At 38.6% G+C, this 18,137-nt stretch overlaps 2 protein-coding genes across 2 annotated transcripts; both read right to left on the reverse strand. All coding sequences in view use genetic code 11, as the record gives it.

Annotated features, from left to right (window-relative positions):
* Positions 1-2,527: 2,527 nt before the first annotated feature.
* EGR_05599 (hypothetical protein) lies at positions 2,528-8,326 on the reverse strand (the record flags this gene model as incomplete). The annotated part of the gene is made up of 8 exons (XM_024494848.1): positions 2,528-2,923; positions 3,076-3,351; positions 3,620-3,734; positions 3,867-4,164; positions 5,002-5,440; positions 6,803-7,069; positions 7,375-7,677; positions 7,988-8,326. 8 exons carry the CDS (start codon positions 8,324-8,326, stop codon positions 2,528-2,530), a joined length of 2,433 nt encoding a protein of 810 aa, XP_024350768.1.
* Positions 8,327-15,433: 7,107 nt separating this feature from the next.
* On the reverse strand, positions 15,434-16,200 carry EGR_05600 (hypothetical protein; the record flags this gene model as incomplete). The annotated part of the gene is made up of 3 exons (XM_024494849.1): positions 15,434-15,507; positions 15,554-15,572; positions 16,066-16,200. 3 exons carry the CDS (start codon positions 16,198-16,200, stop codon positions 15,434-15,436), a joined length of 228 nt encoding a protein of 75 aa, XP_024350769.1.
* Positions 16,201-18,137: the final 1,937 nt, after the last annotated feature.

An 18,137-nucleotide genomic window follows, 5' to 3' on the forward strand; every position in this document is an offset into this window, starting at 1 on the left:
TTCCCACCAACACAATTTGGATTTGAAGATATCGTAAATGTGATTTTTTATTTTTCAATGTAGGCAATCAGAACTAAGAAATAAAAATTTACGGATGGGAATATTGTGCATTTCCCGTGGTCCCAATTACGGCTTCTCAGTGCGATATCATCGTACGTAAAGTAGTGTTAGTCTTAGGTGGCCTCATGACTATAATTCGATATGGATTAAATGACAACTGCCAATGTGACAAGCACCATAACGAAGAGGTAGATTGTGTCCTACAAACTTTCGGTAATTCACTAATCATGCAGTCAACCAATGTTTGCTATTTTGACAGCACCTTCTGTCCCAAAAAACCCTTTTTATTATAAACACCTGATAGACTTGGATCCACCACAATTTCCCTTCATATCTGACGCTACGCTAACGCTGTACTTGTGCGGAAAGAACTGATAATATTTTTGCTCTAGACATAAAATACGATCAAATTTTTATTTGAATACCAAGACCCTATTTCTTCGTTTATTATATCTTTTCTTACTGAAGTTTAGACTTAATTATACAAGACCCTTAGTGTCTTCCTAGTTGAGAGTAATTGTGGGCGCTGAGCACACGCTGGTTGTCAGTCATGCGATAATTCAGTGACGCAATTCCAGTATTCCCATTAATGCTACCAACTCCACAACTACCTTCTCCAAGATTAATATGTCTTCGTAAAAAATCCGTTAATGTATATTCGTGAGGCAATATTATGAAAATCAGCCCACCTTGAAACACACAACATATGGTGCCATTTTAATGAGTACGTTGCACCCAGCAACGGCAATAAAAGGTCAGCAACTGTGGCTTGAGAAATAGCGTTTTTTGTTCCTCATTTGCCGAATTTTTAAAAGTTCTTAAATCTGAAGTGCTCGATTAGGAGATAGTGACCATCCTAGGACTCAGCACTTCACATGATGGACGATAACATAGGTGCCGTGATCTGGTTGGGCATATGGCGCCGACATTAGACTATGACATCGAAGACTTAGGTAAGGATCTAGATAGTATATGAGCTCAGCTAACTAAATACCGATTTACGACGAAGCTGTGATTGTATCGTGAAAGTGTGGCGAAACAAATTTTATAAGCGAAGTTTTATTTTCAGGAAATGAAGGGATCTACCTACTAAAAGTATTGCGTCAGTGCCCAAAAGGAGTATAAATCGTTTGCATTTTATTGCGCATTTAGCAGCGAATCCACGCAAAAATGGCTTCTCAAGGCTTTTCCAAAGGTGAAAGAAGGCAATACTAGGAATGAATGCATATTGCCGACCTACTGTAGGGCTTGGAGGCTACTGGCACGGACTGAAGGCCAGGTCGCCAGGAGGAGGCACAGTGACGAAGACCCTAAGTGGTCCATTACAAATACCGAAAAATAATTAAAGAAATAAAGCATCACATAAATAACAAAGACTTATTATCTGTCAATATATCTTAAATTCACTTAACCGTTTTCTTTAGATGTCCTGACATTCGTCGAAGTGGGATAGTGCTGTTAAGAAAACATTCAGTTTTAGAGGATTTGACCAAATAATGAAAAAAAATTCGATAAAACTTGGCCCAACTACTTTCATCTCACTATATTGTGTAAAGTAATGGCCTACCTAATGAGATTATATTTGGTTTGTTAATGGCAAGGGTATACTGCAATCGGGAATTCCACCATGTCGCCATTAATGTGCAAATGTTTGTTTTTTGCCTTAGTGAATGCTCCCTTGTTGCCGATTTTTGATTTTCTCCTCTCGTGAGAACACTTTGTTACCTTGCCTTGATCCCTTCTTATTTTCTACTTCTCAATGCAATTACTTTTATCAAATCTTTGTAAATATAACACGCGAAGAAAGATTGTTTAACCTACGCTTACTCCTCATTTTCTGCACCAAATTATGATACATCTGTGGTCTTCCCTTATGCATTTATGCAATCACTTAACAGGAGTACCAGTACTGACGAAAACATATGGTCCAACCTTAGAATGCATGTTAAGCCCAGGTGGCGTTTATTCTATACGTCATTTTCGCAACCAAATACGACCAACGGCACATGCATTTTAATCGCCTCCCGTCTCTCACCTGATGACAAATGGATTTGAACTCATTCAAGGAAGTCCTCATGCTGTGCCTGCACCAACAACATAAATACCGAGCTCATTGTCGTGCCGCCGCTACTGGATAATTGATAGCCGTATATTTAATTCGGCCACGTCAAGCACGAGTTGGAAACAGAAAGCGATTCCCTTAATCAAAGTCCACCTATAAAGGCATCTTTGCAGTACAGACGCAGATGTTGTACTAGTTGAAATGTCTAAAATGAAACAATTGCCTAGTTGTCTTTGGTAAAAATATGTAATTTCTAAAATTCAGACCAAAGTTCAATTGTACTTATTTTACGGACAAAAGGAACATTTTTAGCATTGTATCATGAATGGCAACATAGAGTCATAACAAATGCGAGGTTACATTAAAAACAAATAAATGCAAATGGCGTGATTATTCGTGCATATTTTAAGGTAATTTCTCATCTTTGCAGCTGCTGGAGGTGGTTGATTTCTCTCCATCGTCCCCGCCAGCGCTGGCAGCTTCACCGACAGGAAAATGAACTTGGAGAGTGTGGAAGTTGGCAAGGTTTAATAGGCCAAGGTAGAGTAGGACTAGAAAGACAACGTTGAGGGCAAGCACGTAGACGAGGCCGAGAAGATGCTTCACAACCCCAGACTCGCCACAAGTCACTTCCATCGCCACGGTGTATGCTGCATGGGCTTCGCTGCAGGGCAGCAGCTTCTGTGTCAGCCGCGCAAAGACCCGATCGCCATCAACTTTCATGAATTCTTTTAAACCCACCACAGCAGCATCGTACTGCTTTTCTACCTCTGCCATTAGTGTGGATTCGTTTTTGCCAACCTGGTATGTGAAATCAAGAATAACGTAGGTGCAACTTATGAGACTTCACTTGCATTGGGGTGCCCTGTCTATCTTCAGCCTTATTCAAACATCCGGTTCAACCAACAATGAAGATGCCAGTTTAAATATTGTTGCTAAATCTTTAAACTCACTTTAAGAAAGTCTATAAAAGCTGTGAAGACGGTGTCAAAAGAAGTGATTACTCCGTCTGTTCTTCCGTTTATGTTAAGAATAGATTGCAGGGTCTCATTTGCGTACAATTTGAATGCATCCATTTTTTCGACCACTTCAATCAACGAATTTATTCCAACGTTGAATTCATCCCTATCTAAAATTGCATCGCTCTCAATGAAGACTATTAACGCAGCCATAAATTTAGCGACCTCTGCAGTGTTGATCATCGTTGGGTCCAGTAAATTGAGGATTGACTGCAATGCAAAATATAAATCGCATTTGCTTTAATGGACAAGTTTAAAAATACATTGAGAGATAAAAGGAATTGAAACGACTTATCAATAGATTAAATAAATAACAGTGAAGTTTGTAAAAGGGAAGTTTTGAATATACGAAAGTGTCAATCGTCGAATCTGTCTACAGTATAATCATGGTAAATGTTTGTAAAAAGCATTTCTATAGAATTATGCGAAATAATTTGCCAAGCTGCATTAAAATGCTTAGTAAAAATACGTGTACTACATTTAAATCCAGGGCCTTCATGGTATCATTTAGTTCCTCCTTCGCATGGGCCAACTGAGACACATCAGGTAGTGTTCCAGGAATATTTATTCTTTGAAGTTCTTGAAGTACAATCCTAAAACAGATGGAAGGTGGTTTTACTTACAAGAATGGTAGCGAAAGGACTTATTGCAACTGATTTTCTACTAAATGACATAAAAATTTTCCGATTATCTCAACTACTTCCAGTTCAGTGGGAATTGCTTACTCTTTTCCCTTTGCAAAGCCTTGAGTCACTGCTGAGCTACTTACAACTTGCGAAGTATTAACCATATTCGAGTAGCCAAGAGCAGAAAGAAGCCCAACTTTATGACGACTCGCCTTGGTGTTGCAGGTCTTTGCCAGTGAGAAAAGCGGGTTCTTCGGTGAAGCCGTGAACACGAAATCGCCCACTTCACTGATAGCACTGTGGATAAGCAAGTTCCAGTGTTGTGCCACGTAGCCGTTCAAAATGAAATCCGTTTTATTTATAGCACTTTCTCGGACTAGGTATAAGCATCCTTTACCTATATTATGGAATATTAGCGGCAGGCTTTAACATCACCGTGGTTCACTGCATACTTCAGTGTCTCTTTAGAAGGATAAATTACAACAACAAATTTTGGCTAGCTATTACTATTATCTTGATTGGGAATAAGAGCGATAAAGTAGCTCACAAAAAAGGTTTTGATTTCCTAATGAATGTTCTATTTAGTCTTGACCAAAGTTGTACCTTAACACGGCATATTTAGGACGAATTCCGGAATTAACGGTTCAGTGAACTCTAACTTCAGTGATCTTTAACAAACTTGGCCGAAAAGCTAGACAGCCGATTTTGTAGAAATAGTGGTCTTGTTAATATAAATATCTTGCCATTATAGTAGAGGGATTAGGGCTAAAGTGTTGGTTAAACCCGGACCACACTTAGTAATTTGTAAACTTTTCTTCTTATCTTTTTTGCTTATTCTGGGCGTCTAGTATGCGCAATCATGGTTTTGTTTACAAAAACCGACTCAATTCCATTCTGTAAGTCATTAACACTACATCAGAAACAAAAGGGAACATACCCGACGCAACGGTTATTGCAAATAACGAAATAGCAATGACGGTGGAGAAGGCGAAAAATATCAGGAGGAGTAAAGTTGAACAGCAACAAATGGCGCATCTGCCACACACGATTTTATCCCGTTTAACAGTTTTGAGGCCTAAATGGGACTGCGCAACTTATTTTATTCAGCTTTTAGGAATATAAACCTTATTTGTGGCCCAAATTTTAGGCAATGTTAAATAGATGCATAAATGCAAACCTTAGAAACAAATAAGGTGTTGGAAAGTGAAGTGCAATGAGCTCTTGCCCAATTTACCAGAATCGAATGAAAGGCCACTACGAGTTACGTGGTAAATCACACAAATGGTAACGATTGTCGCGAAAAGTATGATGATAGTGAGACATCCACCAACACAGTACAATGTAGTTTTTATAGGTCCGATAGCCTTTCCAAGATGCCGTTCAAACGAATCAACGATAAGATTGAACTGATGTACAAAGTCATCGGCTTGCAGACTAACATCCATCCAAAAGTTATCAATGGAACTAAAGATTTGGTCAAAGTCCATTTCTGCTTCTATTAAGAGAAGAATGTCATTTGTCTTATTGTGAATGATGTCAACAAGAGAATTGACCTGATTTAGTTGATTGTGAAGTTGTAGGAGGGTGTCGTTCAAGGTTCGCATAACTTGCTCCATGGTCTTCGTATCAAGTGACGTATAGTTCATTGAAAAAAACGAAATTTCCGTTGCGTTCTACCAAATTAAACAAACAAGGGTCGAGGAACAAAACTGCAAAAACTGCCGTAGTTTTATTGTTTGAAGTATTTAAAATGTAACACACTAATTGTTTCTTTAACTACGAGCTCTAATAAAGGACCATTAGCTCCAGGCCTTACTGTGCGTCGACAATATATATTCTGCCTAGGTATTACGTCCCCTTTTGTCAAAAGGGTAGACTCGGCGAGCTACATTGGTGACAGGGGATAAGGAACCCAATCTCAATAGACAGTTACCTTGGTTTATACCGATGGGTGATAAGGCTTAGCGCGATGTGAGAATCAGTGATGACCCCTACAAATGGCTTGAAAAACACGCCACCCTTTTGCAACTGCGTTAGTGCCATGGTCTGCTGATGTGGAGCTAGTTGTAAACCATCTAGAGGAGTTCGTTACGGAGCTACCTTCCGTACCTGCATGAAGGTATTAATTATAAAAACCAAATATACCTCTTCCACTTCACTACTGGATGTCTAGAGCTCAGGCAGAAAAAATTAGGCAGTTCTGAAGTGTGACAAAGGCAGCAAGGAGGATTGCCCTTACGGAACTATTATAAACCCACTTCCTTGTTTTTTGGCTCTCCTTTTAGAGCAAAGTTCCCACTACTAACGGTGGATCTGCATTATGGCCAATATTCTTTGTCCCCCAATACAGTACCTAAACATAAAGAAACTCCAACTCTAGTAGAATTGCCAAGAGATCAGTGACATTGCAGTCAAAATTTAATGATTGGCATGGCTGGCTAGTGGGTGTTTTTCTTGCAGCACCGCTAACGTCGTGATGACTGGCACTGTGGATTGACTAAGAGTAGCACCGAATACGACGCTCAAATAAGGAGAGGGACTCTGTAACACTAATTGTCTGTTTAACTTAGAATATTAGTAGCGAACCACGTAGGTGCTTCGCCACTTTGCATCCACCGGGTACCATAGCTTCCAACCTCTGCGGATAGCTCCAAGCCCTAGGCAGATCCACAATATATATTCTGCCAGAGTACTATATCATCTTCTCCCTAAAGTGAATTCTAAGGACGCCACTAAAGCAAATGAATAGCTTCCTATTGCGCTGATATTCCAACGATTGTGACTGACATTAAAATATCACAGAAAGCTTTAGATGATATCGAAGTTTCATAGTTTGTTTCTCACTTGAATCTTCAGATCAGCTTAGGACCTTCAGTCAAACATACAAACAGTTTTTAGAATTAACGGATAGGGAAAAGAATGTTCTTTATGCTGAAAAAATGAACTGATATTCATTGCTATTAGGTATGACAATTTCTTAACCCTGCATCACATAAAGCACAACAAACTTTGAAATGCATCATGTTAAGGCTTACCTTCAATTCCAGACAAAGCGGTGTTTGATCACAGCGTGAAAAATTGCTAAATGCTTTGTTAAATAATTGCATCGATGAATTCATCTTAATGGAAATTTCATCGACAAAAGATGTTGCACCAATAATTTTTTGGATGGCATCTTCTGCAGGATAAACGAAGTTTTCAAAGACCTGGAAGGTGCTATTGCTCACATTGAGCACCTCTTTGATTTTAAAACTTATTAACAAGCCTTCAATGCTTTTGTCCAACTCACTGACATTTCTTTTCTAAAATCATTGAAAAAAAGGGTGAATAGTGAATGTGTTGATTATCCCCATTTCAAGCGGTTGTTTGAAAAATGTCTCCTTCAGCTGATAATAATCCTCACCGTAAATGTTAATCTCGAATTGAAATGCAGCGCATGCTTAAAAAATAATAATCCAATCATTTGTCAAAATCCAAAGATATCTATCCGACTCCGTTCTCTCATTTTCAAGTTTAGGGGTAGAAATCACATTGTACTACGGAGAGAAATTGATCTGGAAATGTTTTATTTCTAGGAGTAAGGAGAAGTTACTCTGGTTTGGCTTACAAATGTTTTAACCGTGGAGATAGTGTGCATCCTTCCAGACTGGATGCCTTCGCGGATGAAGCCGGAGGTATGCATCAAGACGGCATGCAGCCCATCGGGCAGCGAAGTGGGAATGTGCGTCAGCTCTGGTGACGTCTGTGGTTGTGCCTTTAGGTAGGAGACGACCAAATCCATACTGCAGAAGTAGACCACTAGGAGAAACACAGACGCTGCCACCAGGAGTAGCTCGATTGCCAATAACGTGATAAATATGATGCGACACACCAGGTGCTTCCGTCTAGATTTAGTAGGTGGTGCTGCCGTCTGCAATCAGTGGGTACGAAAGCATACGGTCATTACAAATACAACTAATTTTTGGTTCGTATAAATTTATGTTCTCTTGAAAGGCTTCACCTTCGAAGCAGTCTTTCAACTGTGAATTCTTGACCTTATGAAATCCATGGGCGTCGCTTAATTTATCAAATAAGACTAACTATAAAACTTCTTGCTAAAATTATGGCAAGGTCGTGCCAACACAAACGGACCACAGACTATGGTTACCTTGTACTGAAACGAGTTTAAACTGAAACACATGAGCTCCAATATGGATGCAGCTGACGTGGCAAAAACTCACGCTTTTGGAATTGCAAAAGCAACAGTTAATAATCTGGATGCATATGATGAGTACCACAACAAAGAGAAAGAGCGCCACTGTGAGCCAAAAGATGATCGGTTCGCGATTTGGATGCGCGTGCGCAGAGTCCACTCCTGCTTGACCTCCACCCAGTTCATCTGGCATGGCTTTAATAATGGACAAAGGTAGAGGTCTTAGGAGAAGCATATTGGTAAAAAAATCGTGTTTGATGCTAGGGGTAAGTTCGAATCGTGGGGATTCTCTCGGTGCACTGGAAACATTCTCAAAGATAACATTCAGAAGGCTTCCATTTTCCACTTGAATAATCCAAATCATCATCTCTGTCGCAATGGCTATCACTGGAAAATCAAAAGCCATTATTTTATTTTTTTTTCTAAAAGAGAAATAAGTCCAAATTAGGTGGGTGTTCTTTACATGGTTAATTAAAAGGAGTAATCCATGCAAAGTTTGTTTAACTAGACCTCATTCAAATGATGAGGAATTGTTATGCATAGCTTATTTGTATTAACGTTCTGCAGGTGACCCAAACAAGGGCACAAATATGGCATCAGTCTCCCGGTTCTCATTGGTTGATACGTCAATCGAACTATCTGCTTAAGAATGGAACTGTCTGATAGTGAAACCCTGAATCGCACACAGAAAAACCAGTCGAGTCCGAAGATTTAGTTTGCATGAAGTGTATGGGTTAAGACCTAAGTTTTAGTATAAGACTTAGCTCTGGTAGTTGAGCTTAGAATGAAAAATCCCATCCAAACAACTGGAACAGTACGACTTAATTAGCGAAGTGATTTTTGAATAGGTTTCGTTAACATAGCAACGGGTACACTTAAGATAAATGCCTCTAATTGGCTAAGACAAAGGTGGCTGGCGTCCAATGCCTTCTCTAATTAATCAAAAATTTACTCCTACATTAAAAATATCGCTACGTGAAGTAGCATTTTGGATGGATTTGCAAAAAACTAAAACCCTGTGTAAGAGCAATGTGTCAACACTAAAAGATAGTAGTATATAGCAGAAGATGTGGAAGATGCCTGAGCTTACGACATCTGAGGTGAGAAAGTCTTAATGATAGAGTAAAGGACTCACACCCTTTTACATTGGCAAATGCCAATCAACATCATGAATCATCAATTGGTTTTCCACCTCTTTTACGTTAGCCATGCAAAACAAGCCAGTTGATTGAATTATATTGTATCGCCCCGAGACTTCCCTGAAGGTGATCAAAGACACAGATATTGTCGACTTACAGAAGAGATCGGGGCTACTGACATGGTCCGGAGGCCAGCCTACCTGGCGGTTCACTTGAGTGATTTCTTACCAAAAACTAGAGTTAAGCAAACAGCCAATGTATTACAACAAGGACCAATGACTTTAGCAACTTACCTTTCGTTAGGCAAATAAAAGCATCATTGTTTGACTTCAAACAACCATTTAAGTTTTGTGTATAAGGTGTGCTAGAGCGGGTTTTTGCATGAAATTTTTCACTTACTCAAGCCTGAACAGCAGTTAGGGCTGAGATATACATGTGCAGAGAGAAAAAACCCTCCGTTTTCTTCTTTAGAAACAGCCAAGACTGGTAAATCGGGTAAATAAAAATCAAATTTGTAGAAAAAGGAAAATTAAAAGAAATCCTTTTTCTTTGTATCTGATTTGTGAAAAGATTTGAACTTTAGGAAAGGGGAGGGTTGTTACCGTCCCATTTGCATTCCCTGGATAATATTTTGTTGGAGGTAATTGCCTTCTCTTGGTCCTGTCCAATCACGAGCGAAGTAAAACGGACAGTTGGAAAAAAAAAGCAGGTAAAAACTGCAGTGATATTTGTCCTGCTAGAGACAAAACTTTGCTGAAAGCAGAAATTGCAGCTAGCCTATGTCTCAAAAAGTACAGAAAATACATTGTATTGTTGATTGGTTAATGAGCAAATTTGATATGTCAAGGAGCTTCCCAAAGTTATTTATTATTTCTCCTTCAAAAAGTCTTGCAAGCCTATTTGAAGACCTCATTATGTAGAGAGTTGTTATTACCACAATCGTGCAAGTGCTAAATTAATTGGAAAGGGCATTGCTTTAACTCTACTTCAATTTTTAGTGACTTTAGTAACAAAATTCTTCCACTTCTGCTTCTAACTTTGGAAAACTGGGATTCTTATACAATAGTGATAGTTTTAGTTAAAAAGAAACAGTCTGTTCCCTTATTTTTTCACTATGTAGGGAACAAAAGGGTTGTTTTTAGATAGGAAGTTTTCTGTGGTAAATTTTGTATCCATTTCTAGTGTAAAGGTACGGAGGGTTGCTAATGACAGCTGGTGTTTTAACCTGGTGGCGTCGCAGACTGAGAGTAAAATGAGTTGGTCTGAGTAGTCTAAACAGTGGGACTTTTAAAATAAAGATCAGAGAAGTGTAATATCAAGCAATAACAATAGTCTCATTTGATGTCAATTTGTAGTTAAAGTAGATGCTAAACTAACTGCATTTATCTTCCAGTTACGATGAAAAAATGGGAGTTTGACCACTTTATATATGGAACACAGACTGCTGATTGCGTATAAGCTCACTGGACAGATCTTTATTTTAAATGCTTTTCAGTGCAGTCAAATATCTCCTTAAATCTCCTCAGTTACATAATCGCTAAGTGGAGTTGGGGGGCAGGAGTACAAACTTCTCATGTCATTGTCCGGTTAATTCAGTTATGATATGGTAAATGAGATTAAAGCCTTAAATCAAGAACCAACAGCATTGCCAATCGCACATTTGGATGGAAATTCAACTTCTTCAATGTTGTTGGAGGCGGAAATCTAATTTAACCTTGCTGTCAATCAACAGCCACCTTAATTTTCAGCTTAGATTACCGACACAGTTTGCCGTTGGCTTCCAGTTTGGAACGTATCGTTCCAGCGTTTCGTTGGCTGTCTTGACAATTATCTTATCCTGCATCTTTCACAGGTCACTTCAATAGCAAAGGTAGGAAATACAGGTGCAAGTAGGTAGAACTAAAATAATTCAAAGGATGTTCTCCTAAGAGACACAGGAGAAGGTGGTGAAAAATGAAGTATGGAATGGAAGGTCAGCTGATACCAAATGAACGGTTCTGTTTTTCGACTCTTATGTTGGAGTATTTTTTAAGGCATAAATCAACACTCTATTCATTACCTATTTCCAAGAAACGTTATAGTTAATTTCTTTTACAGATACAAGTGAAATCATCTTCGACTTTTCTTTCAAAACCTTTAAATCACTATTCCCAATCCAAGGGGTTTTGGTTCATTACCTGTATTTAATTTGCTATTGACAGGTTGGCAATGATGTCGTGCAAGGAATTTGCCTATAAATGTTTGATTGTGGCATCACATTTAGACTAATCGAGTGGCTGTAAAGTTCTTATAAGCATTATTGAAATAAAACCGCGATTTTTCCCGGACTGTAAATGTAAAGGTGTAAACAACCCAACAGTTCGAACTTAAGCTTCGGAAAAATGCAAATGAATCAGCTATCAGAAAAGGCTGCTAAATATGCAAGCCTTAATTCATTTACTGCAGGCTGTAAACAAGTTACATCTAAAGTTGAGAATTCAAAAGGGGAGAGCAAAAAAATGAGGGCAATCTTGGCGGACGTGAATTTGCTACTTACAGGAAAAACTTGACAGTCGGTCAGTGAATGGGAATGCAAATTTAGCGCATGATCACTTAACTTTGAACCTACAAGTTGGCATTAGGATTGCTCATTTTGTTACATCACATCTGGTGGTGCTGCAAGATAAAAAATGATCTTGAAACCACTCCAACTATTCATCTTTTTAAAGATTTATTTCACACAGTTCGGCAATATTGCCGAGAGGAAACATTAGGCATTTGATGCTTAGGTTATTTTGACATCGCTCTCACTATCCTTTCAAAAAATCCTTATTTACTCCTACCGTGGCTCATATTTTCCATGGAAATTCAGTTTATTTTTATGTCGTTAGTTACGGTTATTTGCGTTCATAAAACCCATTTTATGCACTTATGTACGTTGTTGTTGACGCCTTAGGCATTCCTTTGATGTTATTTCCACAGTAGACGTAAAACTTTTGGAAAAAGTATTAAAATACAGGTGAAAAAGGACAGAACAATGCGAATATATAAATTTTATGAAAAAAAAGTCAGATGACTGTTGCCTACTGAAATCTACAAATAAGGTTTTCATATGGCAGTAAAATAACTTTATCAAAAAAGCTACCCAACTCCTGTGAAAGGTGCTCCACACGAACCACCTTCAATTTGCCTTGTGCTTTTCTTTCAAAACAACTACAGCGACGTCACAAGCACAGACTGCCATATATCATTTCTCATCTGGATAAGCTTATTGACAACTTCATATGACACCCCGTTGTCAGCAAAGAGAATGCGTGAAACAGCTAATCTATTGGCATGTGTTTTGAAAGTACTGAGATAATTTCCACAATAAACTTATAAAAGTCATCCATTCATTGCTCATCAGCTAGAAATTCAATTTTAGGGGGTTAATTTTATTTAATTGTGGCATATTCTTGTCTAAAAAATGAATCAAAATAAGCTCCAGACCAAGAAATAAACAGACCGATTTAACTTATCAAACAGTCCTTTTCATTTGCGTAAATCGTATTGATGGCCCCAGGAAGCGAAATTTTGCAGTTCCCGCGACCTCTCAGAGGATGAACGAAGATATAATATCCGGACAGAATGTGTTTTCGACATATATTGGGCTTGCAGGCTACTGACATTGCCCAAAAATGTCAGGCGGCCCAGCATCACTACATTAATGGAGTCCTCAGTGTCCCTTAAAAAAAAACGGAGGATTGGACGAACGATTATGGCATCACAATGGATCGGGGAGCAACTCAGAAGTAGGCCTTCACTGGACTTCAATGGATGGAACTCTCACTAATAAAGGGAGTTCTGTATGCACGTCACCTTTTTGGTGTGATTTAGAAGCAATTTTATGTCTAATTAAATAAGCGGTTTGTCTTAAAGCATTGGTACACAAACAACTCCATTAGTCAGTAGTCTCCTTAAGGTTTCCGAATAAAACAATATTGTTATAAAAAGAAAACTCTTCATCATTTCTAATTGCACGTCCACAATACCTGACCAAGGCCTCTAAAGTTAACTTGTTTTGCATTTCACTAGAGGGCTTTCCAAACAGTCCTTGGACTGCACCCCCTAAAAAGGCACTTCCGTGGGATGGATAGAGCGAGTAAACAGTTGACTGTTATTTACAAGTGATTCAATGACATATATTCGCAGATTTACCACCGATAGTTGTCATCTGCTACTTAGACTCCCCTTAGTTATTCACCTGCAAAAATAAGTAATTAATCCATCCACCATTATCTCTTAAATCTGCAATTACACTTTACTCTACTCGTGATTAATCACAATTTCGTTTCTGTAAAAAAAATCTCCTTTTGTCGTTTGCAATCGTGATGGTGATTGGCAACCTTTTAAGTGAACGCAAGGAGTCATAATAAAAATCATTAAATATTATTCTACTAATGGCTTGTCAGTAGTATAGTATGTCAAAGGAGCAGTTGCTAGTCGTAAAGATGTTTTGGCATATTCACTCTATCAACATCAAATGGTCTGTCATTAAGTTGAGCCTATAAATTACAATCAGCACATATTATTTAATTTCGGTCTTTACCAGCTATTCACTCGGGTGAATGAAAGACCCAGTAGTTGCTCTTTGTACCTTTAGTAAATTTATGTAAATTTAACTCTTCTTTTAGGTCAACGGGTTTAGCTATTTACACTTCGGCGATAGTTTATTGGGTCATCGTTAATGTTGGACTCACTTATCAGTTGTAAGTCTATTGTGGAATACCTCTAAAAGTGGGGTCCTACTATGAAATTTAGTTTGAATGGCATCGGCAACAATTTTCCTGTGTACAACAAGGGCAATGTTACTTGCATTTCGTTTTAAAAATTAGTAGATTACTAATCCAACACAGTCATGATAATTGGAGCACAATATCATGATTGTCTGTCATAACGCTTTCCTGTATTTAAGATTGAAAATATTCGACTCTCAAAGTCTTTTTTTAAAGATGCCAATAATTACTTTGTTAAAAACTGAGATTACACGAAACGGAAGCAGAAGCTAAAGTCCATTTTTGGATTTACATAGAAGAACGAACATTTCTTCGGGCTCTTTTTAGGGTTTATAGCAAGGCGTAAAACAAAGTAAGTTGATGATATAAGTACATTAAAGAGGATTTACAAAGTGAAAAAAATTGTTTCGGCATTTAAGGTTTTTAAAACTAATAAATTCTTGTCTATCAAGCGCGACTAAGGAAAAAACAGATTTTCAATATGCCCCCCTAAAATTTTAGTGCTCCTTTAACATCATAGATATACTGATGAACTTACGTTTACTAAATGTATCTCCTCCATTTATCTAAAAGAGAGGGGCAAAGTTTCCTATTTTGGAGCAAAAATTAAAGCCAAAATGCTGTTTTGTAAAGATAATCGCACGCTAACTTCCATCTACTTGTACCAGAAGTTTCCCTTCCCATTACGTTTACTTAAAGATCGAATAAGGTGGAAAATGCTAAAGCTGCCAGTAAAAATGAAATGCCAGTTGTCTGGTGATACAGTTTGAGTAAACGGTCGGTCGTCACATAGATGTGTACGGCATGCGAGGGCGTCTCCGATGTCGAGTTATTTTCAGACCTCTGTTTATACGCCCACTGAAAATGAACTGGTAGATCTGTTGGCTTACCCGAGCGTCAAATCCCATAAAATTAGTTTCGCAGATTTTCTTTTCCATTTACTTTCTTAATTTGCCACCTATCAGAAACATCGACTGGTCAATTCTTTGCTCACCTCTGAAAATATAATTTTAAAAACTACTTAATTCAAATAAAACAATAGGTGTCTATTTATTATACTACTCATTTTGAGCACTTTGAGGCCTCCATTCTTCCCTTTTTTTACTGTGAGCTAGTAGTGCCTTTCACTGGAAATGCGTTTCGTTAATACAGCAAAACTAAACATTTTACCACTTCTTTTAGCACCTGCCTGTCAAAATACAAACATGTCTTCTCACTTTGCCTGGCACATTTGTTACACCTTTCCCTGGGGCAGTAAACTTGTTTGTTCTCTCTTGAGGACATGCAAATTTATGGCAAGGTTGGTAGAAGGAACTTGCTAGTGTGACTGCGAAACCACTAAACATATAAAAATAGAATTCTGCAGGCCAGATAATCCAAAACACAAGTGCTCTTAAGGTGTGTGAAGCAAAACTGGGAAAAGTGTGGCACAAGAATAGGGGCGCAAACGAAAAATTAAGGTAATTTTTAATTTTGTCCAATTTTTATAGAAGGGGTAGTGATAATCATTGGTAGTTGGGACAGTATTTAATTTTTATTTATCCGAAAACCACGTGAAAGTTGTACTTTGTCAAATGGCTATTAGTGGTTGCGCTGCGTCTTTAATTCCACCTTGATGAAGTTGCCACCCAAGAGCCCCGAGACCTCCGTGAAGACTAAAAAAGAAATAATACTCGGGTAGAACATGTGTTGTCAACATACTTTGGAGAATGGGAGCCATCTGCAAGGCCCAAAGACCAGGCCGCCAGGTAGACGTTCACTGGCGGGGTTTTTAAGTGATCCGTTAGCATAACCGAGAGTTAAACAAACGAATAACGTATTACGACCACCTCATTAACTTAAATTCTAAGTTAAAAGTGGAATTGGGCCCTCTACATTAAAAAAGACGATGAGGAGATGGTAGAAGTCAAATTAGGGAACTCTGTTGCCAAATCTGGTGTCCCCTGTTGAAATATATTGGACCTGGTTTTCTGAAACACTTACATCCTCCTTATCTAAAAGTTCCCAATTTATTATTCCCAACGATTCTATTGTCAAAAAGCATTAAAGTTCTCTATATAGTAGTAAGATTATGAAATTCATTTGGTTATATTAGTAGAATGTTGGATTTATTAGGGCAAAATAAAAAGAATTAGGTTAAACAGCAGTATTTCGAAACTTCTCTGTAGACTAAGGTAGACAATACTGGGGCGGAGCATATGTGGTCGACATACGGAGAGGATTAGGGCTTTTGGAGTGGGTCGGAGGCCAGGGAGCTCGGCAAAGTTGTCATGCTGGAGACTCCAAGTGAACCCGTTACCAAAACCGAGACTTTGACAAACAAACTGTGACATAGCTTGCTCGCCCATGGCGATCTCCTTGATTATCCTCCCGCTCCGGTAATTTCACTTCAATCTGCGGTACAAAAAAAGTAATTGCAAATCAACCACTCCAGTCACTGAAATTTTATGCAATTGGGAAGGTGCTTCAACACAATGTCAATAATCCCTCTTGACAATTTTGCTGGACCTGGAGTTTCGTCCTGCTTGTAAACTGTACTGGGAAAAGGAGAGTATGCAGGCTATCACGCACGTCCATAGCCAGTCGTAGGAACAATGTTTCAAAAGCAGAATCATGTAACAAAGGATGGAGTCTAAAGTAGTCCCGTGGGCGTAGGATTTTCCGTCTCTCCCTCTTTGCTAATTTCTTCTTACTTCAGTGTTGCCTAGCCATTTCTGTCTAAGTTCTATCCAACTGGTAGGGGAGTGGATGAGGTATCGTAAGTATACACATTTGATACCTACGTATAGGTGCAGTAGACTACTTCGTAAAGAACGTCGTTAGATGTCTTACCGCTAGTTTGGATTCATTTGTTAAAAAAATTCCTGCAGACCACGGGATTGGGGTGGTTGCTAAAGGTAGGCAGCATTTCCAAACTTTCCACCAGGGGTCTTTTTATATTTCCCATTTGCACCATATGCACTTCTTCCGTCATCTTAAGGTTTATCACTCAGCAGAATAAGGATAATTTTCCTAAAGGACCGTATTTGATCCCCACTGCCACAAATGCAGCGCCCCGAGACTTTTTTTAAGACGAAAGAAGACATAATACTCGACTAAGTATGCACTGTCGTCATACAGTAAAACTTGGGGCTACTGGCAGGGTCCAGAGGTAGCGCTGCCCATCAGAGGAACAATTTGGGAGTTACAAAGTGCCTCATTACCGAAACGGGAAGATAAAGCTACACTTAAGGTACTACAGAACATCTTAATATCTGAAAGCCTAAGGGCTATGCATTTTGGAACAGTGTAGAATCGGATGTCTTTCTCCTCAAAACACAATAGAAATCAGCTTGAGAAATATGGTGTCTGATAAGACCTTTGCGTTAAAGTATTATTTAATATAATTGTAATATGTACAAAAGTGAATTACCTACTGTTAATCTTTCCGACAATATGACTGTGGGTTGATAAAGCATTCTTTTTTTGTCAAACTAATCATATGCCCTCTTTCATTTTTAGGTCAATAATGGATAAGAGGTTACTCAATTTCAATCACTTGGAATAATGAAGAAATGACATATATTCCTTGATACCCATTAAATATTCTCTTTGCATTTAAATTGTTAAGAGACCTTATACTTGTTTACACTTTAATCTTCCCTGTCTAGACCATTCCAATGCAATAGTAACATCATACGCCTTTGCTACAGGTGTTTATTTTAGTTTCTAACCTTATACCTGTTGAAGACTGCCCAATGGCACCAAGTACCCTGTTTAGAACGGCTCCCTTACATTTATATCATCAAAATGAGTTAGACACTGTGTATGCTCACCTATCTGACAAAGTTTACCAAGATGACTCCTCGATGGCTCCATTTGTAAGCAACATGGTTATAGGTCGATTAACTAACATTCCTTTCCTTTTTAAATAGGAGGATTGACACCGTGACATCTGATTTCTTATTGATTACTTTGGTGACAGTGAGTGAACAGAGCCATCTCTTTGAAAAAGTACCACACTTCTTAAACGAAGCACCACATTTTGATCTAGCTGACACCATAAATTCCGGCTTCTTCATCAATATGCTATTTCTGAAGCTCTTGGCTCCGGCCATTCTGAAGGCCATTCCTGAGGCTCCAAGATGTGGCCAGGAACCGGGAGATAACCCTTGTAAGCATTTCGCTTGCAAGCTGATCATTATTTGGAAAGTAATGGTTGCATTTTGACTCTTCCTTATTTTAATTCACATTTCACCTGTTATTGCTACTGTAGCGTCCCGGGACTCCCTGAAGACGAAAGAGG

This window comes from Echinococcus granulosus (genome assembly GCF_000524195.1).
Source record: "Echinococcus granulosus chromosome Unknown EG_S00042, whole genome shotgun sequence".
In the NCBI taxonomy this organism is placed as follows: Eukaryota; Metazoa; Platyhelminthes; class Cestoda; order Cyclophyllidea; family Taeniidae; genus Echinococcus; species Echinococcus granulosus.